At 45.3% G+C, this 18,190-nt stretch overlaps 1 protein-coding gene across 1 annotated transcript in view; it reads right to left on the reverse strand.

Moving 5' to 3' along the window:
* Nucleotides 1-18,190, reverse strand: part of MYO3B (myosin IIIB) — a 309,308-nt gene that overhangs the window by 12,425 nt on the left and 278,693 nt on the right. Inside the window, exons 34-36 of the mRNA XM_081847505.1 lie at nt 9,788-9,894; nt 9,334-9,380; nt 6,455-6,615 (exon numbers count right to left, since the gene is read on the reverse strand). Of these exons, the coding sequence (XP_081703631.1) occupies nt 6,489-6,615; nt 9,334-9,380; nt 9,788-9,894 (281 nt within the window). The 3' untranslated portion in view covers nt 6,455-6,488. The remainder of the gene's footprint in view (nt 1-6,454; nt 6,616-9,333; nt 9,381-9,787; nt 9,895-18,190) is intronic.

An 18,190-nucleotide genomic window follows, 5' to 3' on the forward strand; every position in this document is an offset into this window, starting at 1 on the left:
AACAGCGACGGGGAACCTCCAGGCACAGGCTCAGCCAGGCTTTCAAGGGTCCCAGTTTGGCCTGTGATGTTGTTCTCCCCATGCCACACCCACCTGTGGGGCAGGTAAAGTGGGTCTGCGGCAGCAGGAGGCCCCATTAGCTAAAGTGGTGCTTCAGGTTAAGAACAGTTTCAGGTTAAGAACAGACCTCCGGAACGAATTAAGTACTTAACCCGAGGTACCACTGTATCTGACTTTTAGAAGACACCTGAAGGCTGCCCTGTTTAGGGAAGTTTTTAATGTCTGATGTTTTATTGGTTTATTATCATCATCATCATTATTATCATTAATTCTGTTGTGAGCTGCCCAGAGTGGCTGGGGAAACCCAGCCAGATTCGCAGGGTATAAGTAATAACATTATTATTATAGGATCTAGGTGGCATTTCTCCATGTCCATCTGACTACCAAGTATTGGAGTGACTTTACCTACCCGGGCTGGTTATTGGCTCTCCTGAACAGGAAGGGCTATAAAGACTTCATGTTCAGAGCTTTGTCTGGGTAATGATAGTGTCTCCTTCCTTGTTAACTGGTTCTGAATTTCTGGCTCAATTCCCTCAATACCAATCCTTGACTTGTCCCCTGGTCTTGACAGTTGCACAGTTCTGACATTTCTGCTAAACAGGACCAGCCGGGTGCTTGGAGATTTTTACTTGCAAACTTGTACTTAAAACAGTTTACCAGTAACTACTTTCTTGACAGAAACGCATTGCCTTCCCCCCTTTGTTTTTCCTTTCTTTAACCAAAGTAAGTTTCTTTTCTGTAACCAAAGTAATATAATGTATTGTGAAACTTGGTTTGACAAGTATCCAGTAAAGAGATTTGGGAGGTGAGAAATAAAATAAAAAGCCCTTGTACTTAAATATTTCTCTGTCCCTTTCCTGAGTGGTGGAAGACCAGAGCGGTGCTCCTCTTCACAGGGTCTTTGGGGAAAACAATCCATTTATTTGCAAACGATAGGCTGAGAAGGAATGATAAGGAATTGGCAGTCGGCATTTGCAGTGCCAGTCCCAACCACAGGGATCAAAACGCCTCTGAGGCTGCTTTTCTCTAGCTGTTTGCCAGCAATTAATAGTAGTACAAAATTACATTCAGTGCCTCCACCCTTTAACTTCCACAAAGTGTGGCTTTCAGGAAAATTTGATCCAGTCTCCCAGTCAAAAGCAGGAAGACAGCAAACCACCTTTAACTGAATTGCATCAAGCAGGTTTCACCTTGATACCAGTGAACCAAATGGAAATGGAATTCCTCTAGTGTACAGGACAATTCATGTCACTAGTCCATACTGGGTGCTGCCAGTGACTCTAAACAGAAAGCATACATTGTATAGGCCAGGGGTCAGCAACCTTTTTCAGCTGTAGGCCGGTCCACCGTCCCTCAGACCATGTGGGAGGCCGGACCATATTTTGAAAAAAAATAATGAACGAATTCCTATGCCCCACAAATAACCCAGAGATGCATTTTAAATAAAAGCACACATTCTACTCATGTAAAAACACCAGGCAGGCCCCACAAATAATCCAGAGATGCATTTTAAATAAAAGGACACATTCTACTCATGTAAAAACACACTGATTCCTGGACCATCCGAGGGCCAGATTGAGAAGGCAATTGGGCCGCATCTGGCCCCCGGGCCTTAGGTTGCCTACCCCTGGTATAGGCAATAGGAGCCAACTCTAGGGTACCGTGGGTGCTTGGACACCCACAAGAATATAATGCCAGGGGCCGGGCATCCACAAAGTTAGCAGGCGGCAGCAGCACTGCCCCCAAGTGAGAGGCAGCCAGCCAACCTCTGCGGCGCTGCCCCTGAGAGAGAAGCAGTTGAGCTCTGTCCTCTGCTGCCATGGAGCAAGGCACCCCTTTTCAGGGGGAGGGGGTCCTCAAATGCAGAGTTTCAGCCCCTCCCCATGGATAAAGGTAACTCACTGGCTGTGGAGAGGAGGAGGAAGAGGAGCTGCTACCACTACCAGCTGCTGCAATGTGGATGTGCGACATAATAATAATAATAATAATAATAATAATAATAATAATAATAATAATTGTACCCCCGCCCATCTGGCTGGGTTTCCCCAGCCATTCTGGGCAGCTTCCAACAAAGATTAAAAATACATTAAAATGTCACACATTAAAAACTTCCCTGAACAGGGCTGACTTCAGATGTCTTCTAAAAGTCAGATAGTTGTTTATTTCCTTGACATCTGATGGGAGGGCATTCCACAGGGTGGGCGCCACTACCAAGAAGGCCCTCCACCTCGTTCCCTGTAGCTTTGCTTCTTGACTTGCAGGAGGAGGAGGAGGAAGGGAAGACAGCATGTGGAAGGAGCATAGTTGTCAACCGTCCCTTATTTGGCGGGAAACTCCCTTATCCCAGCGCCGTGTCCCGCTGCTGTCCCTTATTGATGATGTCCCTTAAATTTCCCGGGTTTCAAAGGAAGCAGCTCCTCTCCTTCCCTCCCTCCCTGCCGGCCAGGGAGGAGGGAGGCTCCACCTGTGTTGCTTGGATGCGTTGCTCACCCAATAAGGAGTCTAAGAACGACTGGGGGGTGGAGCTTGCATGCCTTGTGCCAATCAAATCGGCTGCATTGCCTGGGGACTCGCCTTTGCTCAGTGCTTCCCAGCAGAGAGATGACGGTGGTTTTCCTTGCTGCATCCCCTTTGCTGGGTTGCTGCACTGTGGGAACCACCGCTTGAGGCTTCGTTTGGCTGCTGGCTGGGCTTTCTGCCTTTGGCTCGGAGGGGCTCAGAAGTTGAACATACCTGTGCCCGGAAAATCCCTTATTTTGGCTGCTGGTCCCTTATTTTCAAATCTGTAAGTTGACAGCTATGTGAAGGAGAGAGGTAGGCAGGAAGGCAGACAGACAGACAGAATGCTGGAGGAGGAAGTGGATGAGGGGAGGCCGAGCCGAGCCGAGCAGACCTGACCCTGATGGCAGTGGCTGAAGTGTGAAAGGAGACGGAAAGCAAACGTTTGGAGTTTTCTGGTCCATGGTCTCTCCTGGCTTTGGAGGCCTGAATACAGCTCCTTGCCAAGGGTGCAAGGGAGTCTAGGTAGGCCTTAACACAGCCCCACCAATTCAATTTTCCCATCACTCATTAAAGCTGGTGCCTTCCCATTAAATCAATGAAAGCATACCATCCTTATTTTCCTAGCCCACCATCAGGAACTGCCTATCAGGGCTAAAATCAGGAACCCGTAGTGGGCTCCTGTCCATTTTAGCTGCCCACTGTTTCCCCCATACCAAGGGGTCAGGAGAACAAGGCAATGCACACCACTGCCCGTTGCACAGTTTGGCTGAAAGGCGACACATAGCGATCTGAGAGTCCACATGAATGGCACCCAACAACAGACCATATAATTTATTTTCCCGAGGTGCTGCAAAGTCTTGGCTCCGATCTAATGATTTCCAACTTTGCATCATAAAATGCTAAATCAAGCGATTCAGTAATAGGCTCTTAACTGTTCTACCGCTTAAGCTTTTTGAAAATGTGTGCGTGTTTCTCCTCTGGGGAAACAAGAGCCACATGTTCTATCACAAAATACCGTTTGACAAGATAACGTCAAAAAGCATGCATTCAGCATTTTGAACGCAGGCTATACTAGATTCCTCCACTGTGCTAATTATTCCTCGCCTTATGAATCTACTCCAGTTTTCAGAGTTCGGCTGTGTCTTAGAATACCTCCTCCAGTGCTGTGTCATGTTTTGTTTACGAGGCAAAAGCTGCAAGAGTCACCCTAACTCGTGCCATGCACAGGAACAGAGGAAGCTGCTCCATACAGAGTCAGGCCCTTGGTCCATCCAGCTCATTACTTGCAGTGGCTCACCGAGGTTTTAGGCAGGTGTCTCTTCAAACCGTACCTGAAGATGCTGGGGCAGGGGGCAGCAAACTTACCGCGCCTCGGGCCGGTGTCTCCAGCGCCGATCGCGTGGCAGGCCAGAGGGCAGGGGAGCATGTGTCCATACACGTGCACACATGCTATTTCCGGCACACTTTCGGGTCGAAGGAGCACCAGAAATAGCTTGTGCGCATGTGCACAGGCCTCCTCCGACCTGGATGTGCAAAGGAAATAACGCTTGCGCATGCGCAAAAGCTATTTCCGGTGCTCCTCTGACCTGGAAGTGGGCAGCCGCGCAGCGCAGCACCGGTAAGAGTGGGCAGTGGCAGTCGCTGTGGGCCGGATAAATGAGTCCCTCGGACCTTATCCGGCCCGCGGGCCTTAGTTTGGGGACCCCTGTGTTGGGGGGAGTGAACTTGCCACCTTTTGCTTGCAAGGCAGTTGCTCTACCACTAGGCTATGACCCCTCCATTCCATTATGGTTAGCAAGATATTCTGTTATAGAAACAAGCCATCACTTTGAGACAAGGCTGCCACTTTGATGTTTTCATTTACCTTTTCTTGCCTTCTCTTGGGCTGCATACATACCATATATTTAAAGCAAGTCATCCCCCTACATTAAGAATCCTGGGAACTGGAGTTTGTTAAGTGTGTTGGGAGTTGTAGCTTTGTGGAGGCCTATGCTACTGTTTACAAGACTCTTTTTGGGGTAAAATTGTGCTTTAAATGGAAGGAAGAAGAAGTTCCCACCAAAGAAGAATAGATAAGCAAGGCAATGGATTACAGTGGTGCCTTGGTTCTCAAACGGCTTGGTTGACAAACAAATTGGTTCCTGACCACTGCAAACCCGGAAGTAAGTGTCCCGGTTTGCGAATGTTTTTTGGAAGCTGAATGTCTGATGTGGCTTCCTCTTAAGTGTAGGAAGCTCCTGTAGCCAATCAGAAGTCGTGCCTTGGTTTCCAAACGGTTTTGGGAGTCAAACGGACTTCCGGAATGGATTAAGTTCGAGAACCAAGGTACCACTGTATGATGAACTTGCAAAGTTAAGAGCCAAAATAAGAAAACCTAATGATGATTGTTTTGTGGAAGAATAAAAGCCCTTTTCGGAATATTTAAGGAAATATTACAGTACAGTGGTACCTCGGGTTACAGACGATTCAGGTTACATACGCTTCAGGTTACAGACTCCGCTAACCCAGAAATAGTACCTCGGGTTAAGAACATTGCTTCAGGATGAGAGCAGAAATTGCGCAGTGGCGGCACGGCGGCAGTGGAAGGCCCCATTAGCTAAAGTGGTGCTTCAGGTTAAGAACACTTTCAGGTTAAGAACGGACCTCCAGAACGAATTAAGCATGTAACCAGAGGTACCACTGTATGATGAACTCGCGAGAAGGATTTGAATTATGAGCAACCAAAGGATTTAGAGAATACAGTACTGTACCTATGGGACCGCCTCTCCTGGTATGCCCCACAGAGGAACTTACGGTCTTCAAATGAAAACACCTTGAAGGTCCCAGGCCAGAGAGGTTAGGCTGGCCTCAACTAGAGCCAGGGCTTTTTCGGCTGCGGCTCCAACCTGGTGGAACGCTCTGTCACAAGAGACTAAGGCCCTGCAGGACTTGACATCTTTCCGCAGGGCCTGCAAGACAGAGCTGTTCCACCAGGCCTTTGGTCAGGGCGCAGCTTGACTCCCTCCTTTGGCAATCTTTACAAAACTTTAGTTTATGGTTGCCATCAATTTTGATTTTAATTAAATTTTATAATGTTTTTATAATGTTGCACTGTTTTAGTGTTGTTAGCCGCCCTGAGCCCGGCTTCAGCTGGGGAGGGCGGGATATAAATAAAAATTTATTTATTTATTATTATTATTATTATTATTATTGGATAAGAAATCAAAGGTAGTGTGCAGCAGAGGGGGATAAATAAAAACACAGTGGAAAATGAGATGGGAAGTGGAAAAAAAGATTAATTTATGATGTATTGAAGATTATATGTTAAACTTTTGAAAACTTAATAAAATTGATTATAGAGCGGGGGGGGGGTGGGCGGGCGGAATAAAATAAAATTGTGCTTTAAATGTATAGTGTGTATGCAGGATACAGAACCATGGTAGACACCAGCATTTGTTGAATCTCTTCCTGTTCTGCCTATGTTGTCAAATAGCGTACGTCAAGGTGCTCTCAAAATATGTATTTAAAGTATTATGTAAAAAGGTAAAAGTAAAAGGACCCCTGACCATTAGGTCCAGTCGTGGCTGATTCTGGGGTTGCGGCGCTCATCTCGCTTTATTGGCCGAGGGGGCCGGTGTACAGCTTCTGGGTCATGTGGCCAGCATGACTAAGCCGCTTCTGGCGAACCAGAGCAGCGCACAGAAACGCCATTTACCTTCCCGCCGGAGCGGTACCTATTTATCTACTTGCACTTTGACGTGCTTTTGAACTGCTAGGTTGGCAGGAGCAGGGACCAAACAACGGGAGCTCACCCCGTCGCGGGGATTCGAATCGCCAACCTTCTGATCGGCAATGTGCATACCACATGCACACATGTGAACCAGAAATGAGAAGCATATGTTAAGTTTCTTACCAGCATTGTACCAAAAGAGTTAAGTGGTAAAAGTTCAGCTCTGAAAGGAGACTCCTCTGGAAGAAGGAAGAGCTTGGAATGTGTTTTCCTCCTCTGTGATGGAATCTGCGGCTGACAATGATTTGTAATACTCATCCTCCCAATCAAGCACTTTTATTTGCCTGAGGAAAAAGAAGGAAACACAAACCAATCTGAATGGCTCACCACATTTTTTTTTAGAAGTTTATGTTTACTGGGTACAAAATGTGCTTTTGTATGGGTGGTAGAACAAAAACAATCTTGTGCTTGATGACTGGCTGTTGGCTGGTGAAGTTAGGGTTGCCATGAATTTTCTGGACATAGCTGGTATTTGGCCCTCATAAACAGTGTCTGGGCGGAAATCGCTGAAATGTCCGGGAAAATCTGGATGTATGGCAGCCCATGTCAGAAGTGTAGATTTTGGCGAATTTCATTAAAAATAGCTCAAAAACTCATTTTTCCGTTGAGATTTTGCAAATAAAGCTCGACAACTTTTGTTGATTTTCACTTTTTGAAATATGGCAACCCTAGGTGAAGTATTTGGCTTCTCTGGGCAGAGCCTCAAAGAATAATACACCCCGGCTGCAATCATATGCACATTAACCTGGGAATGAGTCCGGCTGAACTCCATGGGGCCTACTTCAGAGTAGACATGCACTAGCTCCCTAGAGTCACTGGGATCAATTTAAGGTGTTGGCTTTGAGTTAGGACTCTTCCAGGCTTTTAAACCCAGGAACATAGCATGCTACTTCCTGCTTAGGAGCTGTGTATGAATCATTCATCAATAATACAGTTTGGATTTACGGTGTTTCAAAGTTTCTATAGTGTGGAAAGCCATGATTTGGGTTTCTGTCAAATGATTCTTACAAATCCATGCCACACGAAGTCAGTGCAGTCTTTGTTTGTTTTTAAGTGATAGCCATACTTCTAAAATAACCAAGATGCTTCCTGAATAACTCATAGAAGCTTCACACAATGAGAATGTTCCACTTCTGGTGGATAGTTGATCAATGACAAAAATCCCCAGCAATTAAGCTGTGGCGTCGTGCACATAGTCAACGGATATTCATGTAATGGAATAGCACTGTTACGTATTCAGTGGTCTGTGTTTGCCTGAACTTGAGTCTGGACTAAGGATTCTGAGCCCCTGTGTTTTGATTCGATACACGATATCCAATCACAGAACATTTCAGGATTTGGGCCTCTGCCATTGGCCCTTAAACTCTGAGTCATGATTCGCAGCTTGGAAGTTTAGACAGCCAATGGCATTGGGCGTGGGCGTTGCCCAGGCCTTCAGAAATGTATAGAAGCAGTTGCTTTGGCCCTGTTGTCCAGTTCTGTTAGTTCAATAAACGTTCTTGCTGTTATCACTGTGTCTTGCCTCGTGGGAACCACCTACACTTCAAGCACCACTGCTTATGGGTTGCTTAAACTGGATGGATCCTAAGAACTGCAAGGGGAATTTTACACACGGAAGGTTTCCTGCCTCCTCTTCCTTGCTGTGGCTCCTTGTTTCCCTACCCCAAGGGTAGGTCAGGAGACGCTCTGAAACAGTGTGGGGTGTGATGGGGTGCTTTAGGTGAGAGACACACTGGTAGAAATTGGAGGCCTCCTCCCTTGTGTGAATGGAAGTGTTTTCCACTTGTTCAACAAGGCTCCCTTGGTCCTGCCCTGAGCGGTTATTAAAAATTGCACACTGAGATAAAAAACTGTTCCTATATGGCACTAGGAGAAGGTAACTGCATTGCTAGCGTGATTCTCTATAAGACAAGATGTCGTTCCCAGACAGCATACACAAAAAGTAGTAGTAATAGTGGTAATTTGTCAAACTATTATTTGTAAACACACACACAAAACAACAAAGGATCATAACATACTAAAGGAAATCTTAAATGAATGTTCACAAACAAATTGGGTTGGATTCAGACTCAGTTGAACCTAGGCTGCAGTGAAATCAAGGGGGCAAATTAATTAAGACTTGTGTTTCATTGATGTCAATGGGGACCAAGCACAGCTTTCTTTGCCTGTATCCATTCCCTCACAACACACTTTATTTTATATACTGCCTTTCTACCAAGGCGCCCAAGCTGGTTTACAATGTTAAAACACCAACACAAGCAAGTTATATAAAATGCAGATATGTCTGAATCACATTTGAGGTTCAGAAGCATCATAAGGTTATTTTATCCGGGATGGCTTTTGAGGGGTCAGGTGGTGGTTGTTGCTAGCATGCTTTATAACTGATGTACTCAGTGGCTATCTGATCTAGGGATTCACTGGAAAACAAGAACAGGACGCTTCATAATTGAGAGTGCACATGATTTTCCCTTTAAGGAAACTGAATCTGTGTAAGGGAAAAGGAGTCGCAAACAAAGCAGACCACAGCCAAGAATGAACATGGACCGCCTCTTTTGAGGAACAAATGCTTTGTTTGCCTTTTCTGCCTTTTCTCCCTTCAGCTGGTCCATGTCAGAGACCAGGAAGGACTTCTGCATTTTACTGCCCCTCATTCTGAGCCAGTGCAGACAGTTGGCAGACATTTGCTTCTAGGACTCCCAGTCCACTCCTTGTATCAAACCCATTACAAAACAAAGAAAGAAAAATCAAAACTTTGCAGAAATTTCGTCAAGAAGAACCTGCCCGGTTGCCCTCAGTCTTGCAAGAGATGGTTGCCACGTTTTAACAGACAAGATTAGACGCCGTTTTCTGTTTGCTTCTGTAGCAGAATAGCCAAGGTTGCTATATTGAGTCTGGCTGTTTATTTTTAGAATTCTCTCCAGAAAGTTTGTGCGTTTTCTGTAATATCACAAAGGACCTTCTTCTGTTTACAGTTGCTTAGAACTAAGAAGATAGCTATTTACCCAAGTTTTCTTGGCTTCCTCTTGCTCCCTTGATATTCTAGAGCTCCCTGTGGAGAGGGCCAAGAACACACAGTCAAAGCAAGGCAGCAAGTCGTTAATTTTTAATTCAAAGTGATTTTGTGTTGAATGCAAGCAGATGCTGATAATATCAGAAGTCACAGCATAATTTTTTTGATCAAAGGGCTCAAGCGAGCCTGATGAAGCATGCATCTTGCTCGTCTTTGATAAACCACATCAATTATTCACCGTGAAGGCAGACATCCTGACATGAAAGCAACAGATAAAGAGCATAAGCACATGTTCAAGACGAGAGCTGAAGAACGTCAGGGTGGGGTGGGGGCAAGGGGGTGGGGGCGGGGTGGGGGAACTGGAGGGGTTGGAACAGGTATCAATAACAAAATTATTAACTGGAGACAAAGCCAGTAAAACTGCTTTATTGCCACTTTGAACTCACATTTAACTGGTTATAATACACGTTGTCCTCGGGGCTATTCAGCACTTTAGGCTGCTGACACCTTCGACGGGGCGTTTTGAGCTTCTGTTCAAGGCAGCTTGGGGAACCTACAGGACAACAACACAATTTAGATCTCCGCCACGCCAGGTGCTGTAAATGTCTCAGCATATTTTACAATCAAAAGAGCTCTGGCTTCCTAATTCCAGGGTTGATTCCCCCGCAACCTGTGCTGTTCTATGTAGGCATGTAGAAACTGGGATACAGTGTTGAGTTTGGAATAAAACTGAGCAAAAACTTTGAATTGTTTTCTAATCCCAGGGTGTGGTCTGAAGGCAAGATTCACCACCTTGGTTCAACTATATGTTAAGGGTGTAAATGAACTCCTGGGCAAGCTGCCCCCAATACTACCGGGGGTTCGATGCTGAATTGAATAGGGGGGTGTAGTAATCATGGAGTAAACACAAACTATCTATATAATAATCATATCTTTCAGTGTTATGGCGACAAGCTAAGATATAACTGCTAGTACAGTGGTACCTCGGGTTACAAACACCTCGGGTTACAGACTCCGCTAATCCGGAAGTAGTACCTCGGGTTAAGAACTTTACCTCAGGATGAGAACAGAAATCATGCTCCGGCGGCGCTGCAGCAGCAAGAGGCCCTATTAACTAAAGTGGTACCTCAGGTTAAGAATGGTTTCAGGTTAAGAACGGACCTCTGGAATGAATTAAGTTCATAACCAGAGGTACCACTGTAGCAGTAGCAGCTGTTGCATTCCCCACCTCCCCAAATATAAGATACTAGCTGAAAGTACCTGGCTCTGCCCATAACTTCTAAGAAACTGCTGCCGTCGGGGCCATAACCCCAATGTTGAAATGTGATTATTGCCACTGGAGCCATAACTGTTTGTAAGAGACTGACCAAATTCTAGCACAGGCCGAACTTGGGGGTGGTAGCTGGTTCTTCTCTGATCCCCCGCCCCAGTCATGGAATCTTTCTGCCTTTGGACTTATGCAGTCTTGGTCACTCCCTTTTTAATTCCTAGCAGGTCACATGTAGGTAAAACATGGGTGGAACAGACCCCTGCAGCTACCAGGCTTGCACCCAGCGCTCACCAGCTTATGAGTGGAGGTTTCAATTCTGCTCAGTTTGACTATCAGGCACAGGCAGGGCATTTTGAAAGTCCTCTTCCAAACAGCCCCTGGGCTGCCCTTTGCAGATCCTTGGCACAGTCTTAGAACCGTCACACCAAACTGGGTGATGATATCTCAAGAGGCATCCAAATTGGTGCAGTTTGGAACATTTTGCTTCACCATCATAGATGAAAACGGGCTCTTCCACCCTCAGGAACCCTTATGCAAGTTCTTTTTTCCCTTTTTAAATAATTTTTATTAAGTTTACATTTTATCATAATCACATTCCATTACATAATCTCATCATCAAAAGCATTGCTCAAACTGGGCTTCGACTCCCCCCCATCCCACTCTCTGGCTTTCATAAATATTCACTTACATCTTAGCATTTCTTTAGCCACTTATTTACCTTCTTTTTTTTCTTAATAAAATTTACCTCATTAAATGTAGGTGAAGGTAAAGGGACCTCTGACCATTAGGTCCAGTTGTGGCCGACTCTGGAGTTGCGGCGCTCATCTTGCTTTATTGGCCGAGGTCATGTGGCCAGCATGACTGAGCTGCTTCAGGCGAACCAGAGCAGCACACGGAAATGCCGTTTACCTTCCCACCGGAGCGGTACCTATTTATCTACTTGCACTGGCGTGCTTTCGAACTGCTAGGTTGGCAGGAGCAGAGACCAAGCAATGGGAGCTCACCCCATCGCGGGGAAACCTTTTGATCGGCAAGTCCTAGGTTCTGTGGTTTAACCCACAGCGCTACCCGCGTCCCTATATTAAATGTAAACCAGCTCCCAATATTAATATTACAAAGTATTTCAACTCAAACCTATAAACGTTTTCAAATGTTTACAATATTCTTTCATATATTGTGTAAATTTACTCCAGTCCATTTCAAACAGTTCGTCACGCTGATTTCGGATCTTCCCATCAGCTTTGCCAATTCTGCATATTCCATCATTTTAGTCTGCCGCTCTTCCAATGTTGGAAGTTCCTGCTGCTTCCATTTCTGGGCCAAAAGTATCCTTGCTGCCATTGTAGCATACATAAACAAATTTAACATCTTTTTTAGGATTTTCATCTCCAATTATACCTAACAAAAACACCTCTGTTTTTTTTATTAAAGGTACAGTGGTACCTCGGGTTAAGTACTTAATTCGTTCCGGAGGTCTGTACTTAACCTGAAACTGTTCTTAACCTGAAGCACCACTTTAGCTAATGGGGCCTCCTGCTACCACCGCGCCGCCAGAGCACGATTTCTGTTCTTATCCTGAAGCAAAGTTCTTAACCTGAAGCACTATTTCTGGGTTAGCGGAGTGTGTAACCTGAAGCGAATGTAACCCGAAGTACCACTGTATATTTAAAAACCTTTTTCAATTCATTATATATCATATCCCAATAGGCTTTCACCTTATTACACGTCCACCACATGTACAAGAAATCCCCCTCTTTCTCCTTACATTTCCAGCATTCTTTATCTTGATTTCTATACATTTTAGCAAGTTTGGCCGGTGTCAAATACCATCTATACATCATCTTCATTAAATTTTCCTTGATTGACATACATGCTGTAAATTTAATTGTTTTTGTCCACAATTTTTCCCATTTTTCAAAATCAATATTATGTCCCAAATCTTGGGCCCTTTATGTCAAGTCCAGTGATGATATCTCAAGAAGTGTCTGAACGTACAGACAGACAAGCCACACCCACACAGAAACACCCACACCCTGTTGTTAAGCGTCATTTGTGGCGACATACCACAATTATAAGGGATGTGGGTGGTGCTGTGGGTTAAACCACAGAGCCTAGAACTTGCCGATCAGAAGGTTGGCGGTTCGAATCCCCGCGACGGGGTGAGCTCCTGTTGCTCGGTCCCTGCTCCTGCCAACCTAGCAGTTCGAAAGCACATCAAAGTGCAAGTAGATAAATAGGTACTACTCCAGCGGGAAGGTAAATGGCATTTCCTGGTTCGCCAGAAGTGTTTTAGTCATGCTGGCCACATGACCTGGAAGCTGTACGCCGGCCCCCTCGGCCAATAAAGCGAGATGAGCGCCGCAACCCCAGGGTCGGCCACGACTGGACCTAAGGTCAGGGGTCCCTTTACCTTTACCACAATTATAGAAGCAACTGCCACTGTCAGCCTATAAGGTTCTTAAGGCAAGAGGGGATGTCAAAAGACCTTGAAATGCTAAGCTAATCTATTTATTTCATTTCTCACTACCAGCTGGACACACAACTCTCTTTTAGCATCCTAGGCTATTTTAAAATTTATATTTATGTTAAAAAGTTATCTCATGCCTGTTTTCACAATGGATTCAAAGCGCCTATCGCAGCTATCTGCATTCTCAGACTTAGCAAAGCCCTGTGCTAGCTTTTCAGCTTGATACCATCGCTGCTGCATGGCTCTTGGGTGGTCTGTAGTTTGCATCCTCCAAAGGAAATGCCCTTTCGCTGAGCCCATTTGTCTTCCTTGTGTAAGTAGCCTAAAATACGATGGGTGGGTGTGTGGGGAAATCTGGTAGCGTTTATCACAGACAACCATATCTGGAGGAAACCATATTAACATGTGCTCTCTGCTGTGTCATTAGACAGATTTTGCAAATCATTTTCATACGTTTTTATCCACTCATAAAATTAAGGTTATGGGTAGGTCAAGCAACTCATTCACCTCTTGGCTAATGTTTATTTAAAAGACTACACAAACTGAAAAAAATTATTAGCGCAAGTGTAATGCCTCAGGGGTGGCGCTGTGGGTTAAGGTGGCGCTGTGGGTTAAGCCACAGAGCCTAGGACGTGCTGATCAGAAGGTCGGCGGTTCGACTCCCCGCGACGGGTTGAGCTCCCGTTGCTCGGTCCCTGCTCCTGCCAACTTAGAAGTTTGAAAGCACGTCAAAGTGCAAGTAGATAAAGAGGTACTGCTCTGGCGGGAAGGTAAACGGCGTTTCCGTGCGCTGCTCTGGTTTGCCAAAAGAGGCTTAGTCATGCTGGCCACATGACCCGGAAGCTGTATGCCGGCTCCCTTGGCTAATAAAGCGAGATGAGCGCCGCAACCCCAGAGTCGGCCACGACTGGACCTAAGGTCAGGGGTCCCTTTACCTTTAATGTCTCAGGTGCTCTATAGTTAGCATGTCTCTCCATCCAACACCAAATCCCAAAGCCTTGACCTAGCTCCTACAACCCCAGCTATGTCAGCTATCCACTGATGGCCATCTCCTGTGGGCTTACTCCCATTTGGTCTCTTACTGACTCCTGACACATACACACACTCTCCCTGTCTCTCCCTCTCCCTCTCTCAGATAAACTTCAGGTCTGGAGTGAGACAAAAGTCATGGGCATGAACCCAGAAGAAACAGGTAAGGGTTGTTGGTGGCAAGGAAAAAACAGGTATATAGAAAGGAGACTTCCTGGGTGCCAGGATCCAGGTTTTCTGCAAGTCCGCTTTGGTGGGATAACGCCAGCAAAGATTTAAAATCAGAAAATATGCAGCAAAGTAAACCATGGAAATACAGACTGTTAGACCTTTGAAATATGCCATTGTGACTTCCAAAACTCCCCTCTTACCCTAACATAGAAAAAGACTACACATTTAGAAAGTTAAAAATGCTTTACTTACAAACTCTCCAAAGGTCATGTTCCTGTGCTTTTCCATACAGCATTCAGAAATAGTTGCACAGGCTGTAGAACTTGGCTTAGTTACAGTGGTAAAAATTCATAAATTATTGATATAGGAACATTAAGCTTCCCTGGTAGACTGGAGGGGAACAAAGTCTTGATTGCCTAGTCCCTCCCTAGATGAGCTAATCCTAGCAGGACAGCTTAAAGGTAAAGGGACCCCTGACCATTAGGTCCAGTCGTGACCGTCTCTGGGGTTGCGGCGCTCATCTCGCTTTATTGGCCAAGGGAGCCGGCGTACAGTTTCCGGGTCATGTGGCCAGCATGACTAAGCCGCTTCTAGCGAACCAGAGCAGCGCACGGAAACGCTGTTTACCTTCCCGTGGGGCGGTACCTATTTATCTACTTGCATTTTGACGTGCTTTCGAACTGCTAGACTGGCAGGAGCAGGGACCGAGCAACGGGAGCTCACCCCGTCACGGGGATTCGAACCGCCAACCTTCTGATTGGCAAGTCCTAGGCTCTGTGGTTTAACCCACAGCGCCACCCGCATCCTTGCAGGACAGCTTACTCTATGGTGATAACCCATTCATGCATCAATTACACTTAAGCATGTTGGTTATATGAGGCTGGTTATCCCACAAGGGTCTTGTGGTAACAGATTTATTATGGCATAAACTTTTGTGGACCAGAGCCCACTTCACCTGGGACACTGTTATCCTGAAAATAAAGGGGGAAGGAAAAACAGTGGCTTCTGAAGGCCAGGAAATGCAAGAACACATAAAACAATGCAGAATTTTGCAGCACCTTAAAGACTGCCATATCCTCAGAACAGAAATGCTTTCTCGAGAGGAGACACCTGGATCTTTCACGTTAAATTAGCACTTGTTCATATCTTGTGGTATAAACTGGAATGGCTCTACATCAATGGCTGGCCACGAAAGCCTGTGACTGAGAAACTATTGTTGAGCGTTCATTCTAAAGATGCCTAGCTAGATAAGCAGTTTATGCAGAGCACAGACAAACAGACCCACTCCTATTTCCCACTCCCCCATGAGGTGAACCCTTAGACTAACACTCTTGGTTAGCTAGCTCCAGACCCGCACAGATCCTATGTGGCTATATTAAAATTTCTGTCTGAATTTGCTGTATTTTGATAGATTGAGAAAATCACGCACCCACTGTTGCCTGGGGCTGCAACGGCGCAAAAACGTCGTTACAAAGCACCGATCCACATGGATCCTCAGGGTTTTTGCATTGGGTCACCCCAAATTCACCATCAGATCACACAGCATGTTCATGGCTACAGCCTGCACCAAAAAAATCACGCATCTACTGTTTCGTGGGGCTGCAATGGCGCAAAAACGTGGTTACAAAGCACAGATCCACATGGATTTTTGCATAGTGCTACCCCAAACTCCGGGTAGGGGTACCTTTATGGGCAGGGGTACCTTTACCTTTACCTTTTTACCCCAAACTCACTGTCAAATCACATGTCTGTGGCCACAGCATGAACCACAAAAATCATACATCTACTGTTTCGTTCAGAATTTTTTCCCCCCCTTGTTTTCCTGCTCTAAAAACTTAGGTGCGTCTTATGGAGCGAAAAATATGTCAGTTTCGATACCATTGCTGTACAAGGATTACCGATTCTGGTGGCGTTTTAATGGGGGTCTGTGCTTCTTCATTGCTCACCAGTGCCTCTGATGATGAAGAGTAGAGCTATCCCTGTTCGAACCATGTGGGAAATGGAGAAGGGTGTATCTCAGGCATGTCCAACAGGTCAATCGCGATCTACCGGTTGATCGCAGGGGAGTCCCAGGTGGATCGAGGTTACAGTGGTACCTTGGGTTAAGTACTTAATTTGTTCTGGAGATCCGTTCTTAAACTGAAACTGTTCTTAACCTGAGGTACCACTTTAGCTAATGGGGCCTCCCGCTGCCGCCGCACGATTTCTGTTCTCATCCTGAAGCAAAGTTCTTAACCCGAGGTACTATTTCTGGGTTAGCAGAGTCTGTAAACTGAAGCGTATGTAACCCGAGGTACCACTATATATGATTGTAGGAACTTAGCAAGCAGTTTTGCTGGTGCTGTGATGGTGCAACTCAGCAAGAAGACATTGGTGCTGAAGACATTCTTGAGCGAAGAGGATTGCATGGACCTGAGACAGTGGTGGCTCAGATACACTCTTAAGAGAGAAGAGGGAGTGAACATTTGCCTGCTGGGCAAATGTTAACATTTTAGGCTGGCAGAGCAAGTCAGAACACCAAAGCTTTCTGTTTAAGAGAGAGAGAAATCACCACAGCCCTTCAGTTCAAAAGAGTGGTGGCGGGAAGAACAAAAATCCTCTCTCTTTACACGACATCTTTTGCCTCTTTACTTGTTTTAGAAATATTAAGTTCAGATGAAAGTGAGGCCCTGATAACAATGTCTTTAAAAAACATTATCATACCCCTAAGTAACGGGATTAGAATTTTATTCTAATAATTGGGCAGGAGTCTTATTTTACATTTCCCTGCTGCCTAGAGAAATTCTGCTCCTCCCAACAGCTAAAAGCCTGCAAAGATAGCCAACGGGGAATGTTTGAAATTACTGCAGTGAGCTCTTGGGAGCCCTCCCCTGCCCCCTTTGAAAGAGGGCATCTTGAAACTGACAATGTTGCTGCACGGTTTCCAAATTGCTGGGGTGGTGGTGTCAGGTCGCGAGTTAGAGCTGCTTTCCCCTCGGGTTTTTGAAGTAAGTTGACCTCTTTTGATAGGGCTTTCTGACGGACTAACTGCACAACCCTATATATGCCTGATCAGAAGGAAGTCCCATTGAGTTCAAGGGGTTTTGCACCTGGGAAAGTGGCTACAGGATTGCAGCCCAGGAGTATGATTAAAACAGCAACAGTCCTGATACTGTATATTCAGTCCCAAATACAGTGGTACCTCAGGTTAAGTATTTAATTCATTCCGGAGGTCTGTTCTTAACCTGAAACTGTTCTTAACCTGAAGCACCACTTTAGCTAATGGGGCCTCCCGCTGCTGCTGCGCTGCTGGAGCACAATTTCTGTTCTCATCCTGAAGCAAAGTTCTTAACCTGAAGCACTATTTCTGGGTTAGCGGAGTGTGTAACCTGAAGCAAATGTAACCTGAAGCGTATGTAACCTGAGGTACCACTGTATACCTCATTGGGGTATATTCACAGAATGCTTGAGAAATCCCTTTGTCACTTTCATGAAAGGCCTATTATTTAAGGGTGTGCTGCCTGCCTTAAGCAGGTAAAATTGTTGGAGTTTGTTTGTTCCCCAGGATACTTCAGAGGATGGTACTTGCAAATCCTCAGAGCTGCATGTTTCAGGGTTTATTTATATTTGCCATTCCTTCTAAATAATCTAAAGTAATGTAAAGCTGGGCGAGGAGTAGGAGTATTCAAGCATTAGGATATTAAGAACAAGAGGTGGAGGAACAAGCCAACAAATAAAATTTAATAGAGCCGTTTAAAGAATTTCATTAATAATTAAGAAAATAAACAATTATTTTAAAGATATATCAGTATGACCATAAAGATAGCAAACACACTGATTTCCAACCTTTCACATCAGAGGGAACATGAAAGTGCAACTCTTAATTATTGGCAAATATTAGCACAGGCTCCTGGGAGCTCATCATAACATTTC

The sequence above is a fragment of the Podarcis erhardii genome, assembly GCF_964252035.2.
Source record: "Podarcis erhardii genome assembly, chromosome: 1".
Classification (NCBI taxonomy): Eukaryota; Metazoa; Chordata; class Lepidosauria; order Squamata; family Lacertidae; genus Podarcis; species Podarcis erhardii.